This window comes from Zophobas morio, unplaced genomic scaffold (assembly GCF_036711695.1).
Source record: "Zophobas morio isolate AGI-343-1 ecotype UQ-CSIRO unplaced genomic scaffold, CSIRO_AGI_Zmor_V1 ptg000024l, whole genome shotgun sequence".
NCBI classification, from domain to species: domain Eukaryota; kingdom Metazoa; phylum Arthropoda; class Insecta; order Coleoptera; family Tenebrionidae; genus Zophobas; species Zophobas morio.
The window spans coordinates 6916192-6926007 of record NW_026972129.1 but is presented as its reverse complement, the minus strand read 5'-3'; the positions used below and the strand labels follow the sequence as shown (position 1 = coordinate 6926007).

The following is a 9816-nucleotide window of genomic DNA, read 5'->3' as shown; positions in this document are numbered from 1 at the left end:
AAAACTCTGAATGTTCAAAATTGTTACGTTGACTTTATGACGACGCAGAAAAAAACGAAGAAAAGGCGATATTTCCTTTGGATGTTCTTAAAAATTATGCTCGAAAGGTTCCTCGATGGTCAGAACCGTCTGTGCGACTCTGTACCGCCTGGAGATTTTGTTCTCCAAAAGGATATGAATTTGGAAGAAAACATTTATCAAAATTACCGTCCAAAATTACTACAATTTTGCGATATTTGGGGCCCTTTAATGGAACATCGGAGTTGATAAAAGAATGATTACAAGCTGAGATTACCAATTTAAAAAAATCCAATAGAACGAGTCTTCTCCTTAATAATAGATGACATGTCTATACGAGAAAAGATGTTCTATAGTCGATCGGAGGATTGTACATATGGCTTGAGCAGCAGTAATGTGTCAACTCTAGACTAAAAACCAGACACAACAAACAAAATGTTATGTTATGTTATGTTATTCACGGGTTAAGCACTAAATATACCATTCCAGCTGGGTAGCTTTTTAATGGTCACTTAACATCAGAGACTTATCATGAAATAACTTTAAAAGTTTTGAAACTTCTTACTTCTGGTGGATTTATTGTGTTACGAATTATAACAGACGACTTTTCTGCAAATGTTAAACTTTTCAAAATTTTTAGTGGCGATAACGGTACCATTCTAAATTGCATTCCTCATCCCTTTTTGGCCCAAATCGCCATATTTTTAAGTGTCGATTTCTGTCACGCCTTAAAAAATACAAGCAATTTATTTTTAAAACGCGAGATGAATTCTAGTGAAGGTATGATTTCTTCTGATTACCTGAAAAAATTGTATACTCTTCAAAAAGATTTACCTATAAAACCTGTTAGATATTTAACTAAAAAACACTTATGGCCCACAAATTTTGAAAGCATGAATGTCAACGGTGCGGTCCAAATTTTTTTACCGGCTGTTAGTGCGTCATTAAAACTTGGTGTTGATGGTACCGTTAAATATATTGAAACAATGTATAATTTTTTTCAAAAACACAACGTAAATAGTAGAAACCATTATATTAAATCCCTGGACAGCACTATCGCACCGTATGTAGATATTTCGGACGAACGGTTAGAATGGTTGAATGTTACTTTTCCAAATTATATCACAGACATTCAAAATTTATCGTTATCAGTTGGTCTACCGGGTCTAACACAGGAGACTACTCACGCTTTAACATTTACAGCGAAAATCACCTATGTGTTCAATTTATTCTGCAGCAGGTAGGCTTTTACTATGTTTTAACAAGATTACTTATTAGTTCCGATGCTGTAGAAGGAACGTTTTCTCATGTCATACTTAAAGGAGGGTCAAATGATGCAACTGACACTAGAGCGGCAGAGTATGCTTTATGGCAAATTTTAGGCTGTGGCATCGTAAAGTCTTCAAAATTAGCCAACACGGCAGAATTTACTGGTTATATCAGTTTAGCAAAGCTCAAAAAACTAAAAATTAAGACCAAAATTCGATTTATGTGAACCTGATTTTATATTACATTTCCAAGTACTAGAAAGTATTCGAAATTTAAGTACACCCCTTCTCAATTCTGACAAAACTATATATGTAGCATCTATCGGTTTTATTGCAGGTTATATTGTCAAAAAATTAAATGAGAAATTCAGTGTGAGACTTGTCTTCTTCCATTATTGTCTAAACCACATCCAGATCCTCTCTTACGCTTAATATGTATATCTTCCACATCGTTGTGGACTATTTTATCCAAATTATCAGTTTGTAGGACTCTTAAAATAGTTGGCAGATATTGTGACCGAAATTTTACCATATCTGACGCAAAAAAAGTTTGCCAACAAATAGTAACAATTTTAAATCCACATTTAGTCAGAAATCCCATTTTTACTTGTAATTATAAACAACATAAAGAACAAATTTCTACAGTTATCATTGAACTACTGATGAAACCAATTTTAAATAACATTTGCTTGCAAAAAACCGATTCTGTGAAAAAACAATCAATTAGCAATAAACCAATGAGTAGAAAGGTTTTAAGCCTATAATAATCAGTTCTCTTTCTTCATATTTGGAGTCCGTTCTTATTTTTGGGTCTATTTTTTTTTCAAATATGTTGACAAAGGTCGTACATAATTTTTCCTAACGGATAGAAGAGTTGAACATCTTTTGAGTTTGCAATTTCATTTATATTTCACACATCACCAAGTAATTTTATTTTTCCACCTTGAATGATCTTCTTTTCTATATGCTTAGTAGCAATGTAAATAGTTAAATAAATGTTTCTTTTTGTACGACCATTGCTTTTTCGATCATTTACCGTACAGGTTTCCATAGCAGTACGTTCAGTTTACGGGTTGCTACGACTAACAACCAAGAGGAGAACGGTAAGCAAATTACTTACTGTTCAGCTGAACGGTAAGTAATCACGCATTCAAGATTTTTTTTATTTTAAATTCCATGCTTGTTCGACTTCGATATTTTCGCTTTCAGAATCACTCATGATTGATATTTTAAGCAAATAAATCACTCACTAATAGTCGCGGAAAGAAAATTAACTCGAAATCAAGCCAGATCAAATCTAAATCGACAGCGGTCAAAATGGAAACTGATTTTTAAAATTGTTGTTTATATTAATCGAAACCATAGTAACAAATTTTAAATTAAAAAAAAAGACCTCGTTGATGTTTGATATAAATTCTTTCAATTTATGAATTTGATAAAAAGACGCAAATCTTTTCATGGTCGTACAAAAAATAGTATAAGCATCACGAACGTTAAGGGGGTTTACTGGTCTCAGAAACTTTTGTCTTCGACCAGTAAACACCCCTTACCGTTCTTAATACTTAATATACTATTTCACTTTTGCATGACTTTATTAGTTTTGTTTGATGGATACTTGAACATGTTTGCGCTTTTTTTGGCACTTTTGAAATACAGCTGTTTGCCTTGTCAATTATAGTAACAAAAGTTTGTATCGCTAGATGGTGTTAGTTAAGCCCCAAATTTTTGAGGTTAGCAGAATCAATTTCAACAATGGAAATGGACAAATTGTGACGGCCGTACGGAGCGCAGCGCAGGCAGATTAAGTTGGCGGTGAACTTTCAAAAGCCGAGTGACCTGGCCTTATGACGCGCCAAGCGTGATGGATTCAGTTGGTCTTGTTATAACTATTGGAGCAGCGCCATTTCTAGGCCAGCAATGCAACGGCTCGGTCGCCTAACCACGGAGTAACTAGGAGATCCTATGTTTATAATGTATATTTAATAATTGTACTGTCGTTCGTTTTTGCGTTTAATTGTATTACTGATTCAGTTGTGTCCTACTACTTCAATATATGAGTGTTCAGATTCCGTTTCTAATTGTGACGCCGAAAGGTTATGGGCCCAGAACGTGAATAGACGGAATCTCGTGTGTGTAATTTATATTGGAGTGTGTGCACGTGCCGTACGAGGAAACGACACCATCATGAACGGGGGAAGTTCTTCACGCATCGAGTTGTTGCAGAAGAACAACTTTGATACATGGAAACTTCAGATGGAAGCGGTACTAACAAAGGATGACCTGTGGGAGTATGTAAATGGCGTCAACGTCAAGCCCGAGGCAACAGCGATGAACGCACCAACTATTGTTGAATGGACCAAGAATGATAGCAAGGCAAGATCCGACATCGTACTATCTATCAGCCCCACAGAACTGAAATAGATAAAAAATTGCGACACCTCCAGGGGCATGTGGCTGCGTTTGGAGGAAATCTATCAGTCGAAGGGGACCAGCGAGAAACGCGACACTTCTGAAGAGCTGTGCAAGATGGACGATGGAGGCGACATGCGCGAGCATCGGCGTAAGTTTTTCTCTGTGGATAATCTAAATGACATGGACGTGGACATCAATCCCGACCGTTTTTTGCTATCCTGCTAATCTATAGCCTACCCGCGCGTTTTGAGGTGTTCCGATGTGCAACAAGTCGCTAAATAATTTCAACCCGTGACAGGAGTCGAAAACTGCATTTCAACTCGAAATTTGAATGTGTTGTGGATTACTGGTGAATTGGTTTCTGAGGTAAACTACAAATAATTCTAACCTCACAAACCTATCACGAACAACATAAACTGCGCGAGTGCGAATGGCGCGAAATTGAGAATGCAAATGTTAGATTAGATATCTTTAGTAATACCAAAGTACTGTCACCTCTCACCACATTCCTCTAAATGCTACCAACTATTGTAAATTTCAGAATGCCAACATGATTGTTAGGTCGCTAAACGTCACACAATTTCGACTTATATTGTATTGAATTGGAATAGACACCATGTACACACGAATGCGAGGGACCTCGTCGATACTGTTACGGGACCGGGTCGTCGCGACCTCGCGGTTCCAGCGGGGAAGCGTCCGGTCTTTAACCCGCGTCGGTACGCCGACTTTGTTCCAGGGTGTCGGAGTGCCCTTGGGTGATGGGGTTCTGAAAAGAACCGGTGTGGGTGCTTTGTTTGCTACGGCAAAAAACTGAGCACGGGGTTTTTCGTGAATAAAAGCCTCGATGAAAAAGAAGGTACGGTTTATTGGGGTTGTCTGGCCGTTTAGCCGCCGGGGCGAGCACTGACGACAACGGACTTCCTTGAAACCCACAACTCAACTGCCTATTGCTCTAATTTTACGTATCTTTATATGCGGCTGCTGTCGCAGCCGCGCTCCGATTAGCGGACCGCAGTGCCGCGGATCTCGGACCGCGGTGCCGCGGATCTCGGACCGCGGTGCCGCGGATCTCGGACATGCTTAAATATTATTTGAATAAGACAACTTATCTAATTCCTTAACCTAATTATCGCACTAATCAGGCCTCCAAATGTTGGCCCGGTAACAATACCATACAACCGCGTGTGCGGGGTACAGCTGAAGGATTACGCAAAGGCAGTTCGGTGCGATATCTGTATCCAGGGGAAGTTGTCTAGGTCTCCCTTCCCAAAGTGCTCCAGCCGGCAAACAGAGAAGATACTGGACCTAGTTCAAATACATGAAATGTCTTTTTTTTTCTACTTTGCGGCCATCACCGAATTATTAAAGAATCCAAACTGAGTGTTTTCAAGATTGGTAGTCATTGCAAATGCCATTGTGAAATCTATATTAATAAAAATGAATCGCCGAAATGTATGTACTCTCATAACTTCAGAACGGCTGCACCGAATTGGACGATTCTTTTTTTTTACGTGTTCCTTATCGTCAGGAGAAGGTTTATATGTAAGAATATTTATAAAAAATAAGACGGCTAAAAGATAAAAAAAAAATTTAAAATTTTGCACGGGAATCGCCACTTCGAATGAATTTGAATAGTTGGCCATTCCTGACGGACCTGTCGCCTGACTGACGTGTCACACAAAACTATTTCTTCCGTGCGATTGTGAAAAGTATTATTGCATTTCAAGTCGTTGTTTGTTTTTTCGTAACAAAAAACGTCGTTTATTTCAAGAAAAGTGTTCGTTAAAGTGAATTCAGTTACGCATTGCGAAAGTTTCTTATTAATTTTGATCTGCCATTCTATTTACCTATGTTCACTTTGTTGGTTTCGACAAAACCTCAAACTTTACCATTATTCGAGGATTTGATTTGAAGTTTTCAGTATTTTAAAATTCTCAAGACAAAATTTACAGATTTGATTGACTGCGAAAATAATTCTGTGTCGTTTTATGAAGTTCATTACAACGCCGAGAAGACGACAAGCTGACATAGGTCCACGAAGTCAATAAAATGTGCGACGAACTACCTCAGGTACAAATCGCAATGATTTATTTCATGGGTAATTTGGATACGGAAGTTGATCAGCGTCGTGCTCATAATCAACATAATAGTCAAACATTGAAGCGTGACATTGGGTGGTATGAATAAAACTGAGTAGATACTCATATTTGAAGTACGAAGTACCTACTTGTAAACACTGTATCTCCCCGGACACAAATTGAACATCTACGCGTTTTGTGAGCATTTAATCTAAAAATGAGCATCGGTGTGGCAAATGACTATTTGTCCTTACCTATATATCTATATCTATCTATCTATCTATCTATCTATCTATCTATATAAATAAAAATGAATCGCCGAAATGTATGTACGCGCAGAGCTTCAGAACGACTGCACCGAATTGGATTATTCTTTTTTTTATGGATTCCTTATTGTCAGGACAAGGTTTGTATATAAGAAAATTTATAAAAAATAAGACTGCTATTTTTTCCACAATTCTAAAGTTTAGAAAATAATAACAGTAATTTTCACACAAAAACACGCATTATAACGTGTCGGTTTGACGTTTCGGCTGACACTGACAAAAATAATACCTATCAGTAGTTGATTGAAGTTAGCAAAAAGGAAGGGGAAAAATGTATGACAGATAGATCGACAAAACAAAACAGTTTTCAAAAAAATGTATGACAGATAGATCGACAAAACAGCACAGTTTTCTTTGCAAATTATAGATTTGATCAGAATTAATTTTTACAATTTAATACAAAAAGTGAAGTATAGTCGTAGCTTAAGTACAGACCGTGCTGAGCCAGACTTTTCGTGTGGTTTCATGAAAGTTTAGAAGTTAATCGTTGTGTTAATTATTGATAACGATTTTGATAAGATAATGCCACCAGTGAGGTGTTCAAATATTGGTCGGCGTAGGCGTAACGCAGATCGTGTTTCTAATGTTAGAGACAGGGAGACTGAAGAAGAGCGCAGGCAGCGTTTGGAGGCAAACAGAATAAGAATTTCTCAAGCGAGATATACCACGACATCGGAAGAACCCATAGCATCGACTTCAAGGGCGAGGCAACAAAACATACGATCAAACGTGACAATTACATATGAACGTTTGGCGTTCCGATATGATGCAACAGTCGATTACGCCGGTGACAAATCTGTCGATTTTGGAACAATAAGCATTATTTGTCAATATTGCAACGCTTTGAGGTTTCAACTCGAACCGCAAGGATTATGTTGTGCAAATGGAAAGGTCAAATTACCACAGCTAACGACGCCACCTGAACCACTGAATTCATTACTTTCAGGACAAGTACCTCTATCAAAGCATTTCTTGCAAAATATTCAAAGTTACAACAGTGTGTTCCAAATGACGTCATTTGGTGCAAATATAATTGAAGAACGTGGTTTCAATCCAACTTTTAAGGTACCTATCTTTTTATTTTGTGACTCACACACTATACACCAGCGTTGGGCAAATTTTAATTGTAAGGACAATTAAATATTGACAATTGATCAATTGTCCAATCTTTAATTGTCCTTATAATTAAAAGTTGCCTAACACTGCTATACACATACAATGCAACATAAACCTACATATATGAAAATTGTTTTATTACAGATTCAAGGACAAATTCACCACCGTGCAGGAGCATTATTGCCTACAGTTGATGGTGAATATAAATTTCTTCAAATTTATTTTCTGGTAAATTCTGAAGATGAAGTAAATCGACGCTGTGCTATCAATCGTTCAGCTAGGAGAGAGATTATCATGGAGCTGCAACAACTCTTACATGAACATAATGAGTTGATCCAATTGTTCAAAACAGTCTTGGAAATGATGCCATCGGACGATCATAAAATAGTGATCAGAGCAGACAAAAGACCTGCCGGAGAACATGAGAGACGTTTCAACGCACCAATGTTAAATGAAGTTGCCATTGTGATTGTTGAGGAGAATATGGAGTCTCGCGACATTGTCATTAAACGACGTGATGGTGGCAATCTGCAGCGTATTAGCGAAACCCATCGGTCCTATGATGCATTACAATACCCTTTAATATTTTGCCGAGGAGAGGATGGGTATCATTTTTTGATCAATATGATTAATCCAATAACTGGTATGTATCAAATGCAACTAATGACAGAAATAATGCTCTACTCTTGTTGTTTATAAACTGTTTTTCATTTTTTATATCAAAATAAAGTAAATAATTCTTTTACAGGTCAAGAAACAAACAAAAAGATGAGCTCGATGAATTTTTATGCATATCGTTTCATGGTTCGTCTAAACGAGGATAACCACATTTTAAAATGCCGCAGATTGTTTCATCAGTTTGCCGTTGATATGTATGTCAAAATTGAAACAAAACGTCTGACATATATTAGATTAAACCAGAATAAATTATGTTCAGAAGAATATATTCATTTGTGTGCTGCCCTGAATACAGATGGAAATGGAAATAATGTCGGCCGACTTACTATTTTACCTGCAACTTATATAGGAAGCCCGAGACATATGCATGAATACGCGCAAGATGCTATGACCTACGTGCGTCAATACGGTCGACCAGATTTATTTATTACTTTCACTTGCAACCCAAAATGGGTCGAAATTACTAATTTGTTATTAGCTGGTCAATCATCCAACGATCGCCATGACATAACAGCACGTGTGTTCAAGCAGAAACTCAAAGCGCTCATGAACTTTGTTGTAAAATATAATGTTTTCGGAGAGGTACGATGTTGGGTGTACTCTGTAGAGTGGCAGAAGAGAGGACTACCTCATGCGCATATTCTCCTGTGGATGGTTGAAAAAATAAGACCGTATGAAATTGATTCTATAATTTGCGCAGAAATCCTTGATCCGGAGGCAGATCCAGAACTGTATGAAATAGTAAAGAAGAACATGATTCATGGACCGTGCGGTGAACACAATCGCGAATCACCGTGCATGATCGACAACAAATGCTCGAAGCGTTATCCGCGTGCTTTGTTGGCTGATACAATTACAGGCAATGATGGTTACCCTCTGTATCGTCGTCGCTCTGTAGAAGATAACGGAAGAACAATAGTGTTGGAAGTCAAAAATAAGGATGTCATAGTTAACAACAGCTGGATTGTTCTATACTCGCCGTTACTATCGAAAACATTTAAAGCACATTGTATTGTTGAGTACTGCAATTCGGTGAAGTCGATTAAATATGCTTGCAAGTATGTCACAAAAGGAAACGACATGGCTGTATTTGGTATTGCATCTTCAAATAATAATGATGAAGTTTTAAACTATCAGATGGGAAGATATGTAAGTAGCAATGAGGCAGTTTGGAGAATTTTTTCATTTCCTATACATGAACGTCAACCCACCGTAGTCCATTTAGCTGTTAACCTAGAGAATGGACAACGAGTTTATTTCACGGCAGAAAACGCAATGCAAAGAGCGGAACGGCCACCAGCGACAACGCTGACAAGCTTCTTTGAGACATGTGCAAACGATCCATTTGCAAGAACATTGCTTTACTCGGAAATGCCAAAATATTTTACATGTAATGCATCATCCAAAAAATTTCAACGTCGGAAACAAGGACAGCCTGTACCAGGATACGAGAATGTATATTCAACGGATGCATTGGGACGCATTTACACAGTTCACCCAAGCAATAACGAATGTTTTTACTTGCGTTTGTTATTAGTTATGTTCATGGACCAACTTCATTCGAATTTCTACGAATGATCAATGGTGAAGTGTGCGCAACATATCGACAAGCCTGTCAACGTTTACATTTATTGGAAGATGATGTTCATTGGGATCACACATTCGCTGATGCTGTTATTTCATCTACTTCATATCAAATTCGATCACTTTTTGCAATCCTAATTTCAACATGTTTTCCATCGAATCCACATAATTTGTGGAACAAATACAAAGACAATATGGCTGAGGACATTTTGCATCGAAGACGTTCAACAACGGCTAATCCTGAACTTGAAATTTGTGCAGAGATACATAATGAGGATTGGAGGATTTATGCGTGATGATGGTCGGCAAGATGTTGCACGAATTAGGAATGCC

At 37.6% G+C, this 9816-nt stretch overlaps 1 protein-coding gene across 1 annotated transcript; it reads left to right on the top strand.

Moving 5' to 3' along the window:
• The first annotated feature begins 6627 nt into the window (after positions 1 to 6627).
• LOC135135575 (uncharacterized) lies at positions 6628 to 9477 on the top strand. The gene is made up of 3 exons (XM_064064672.1): positions 6628 to 7056; positions 7366 to 7864; positions 7970 to 9477. The coding sequence occupies exons 1-3, from the start codon at positions 6628 to 6630 to the stop codon at positions 9475 to 9477; spliced, it is 2436 nt and encodes an 811-aa protein (XP_063920742.1).
• Positions 9478 to 9816: the final 339 nt, after the last annotated feature.

What these genes read in the sequence shown, in the direction of transcription:
- LOC135135575 (XM_064064672.1), top strand. Translation starts at nt 6,628, where the DNA reads ATGCCACCAGTGAGGTGTTCAAATATTGGTCGGCGTAGGCGTAACGCA. An exon ending in ATTCATTACTTTCAGGACAA is followed by an intron (nt 7,057 to 7,365) that starts GTACCTCTATCA and finishes GTTTTATTACAG; the next exon opens with ATTCAAGGACAAATTCACCA. An exon ending in TATGATTAATCCAATAACTG is followed by an intron (nt 7,865 to 7,969) that starts GTATGTATCAAA and finishes ATTCTTTTACAG; the next exon opens with GTCAAGAAACAAACAAAAAG.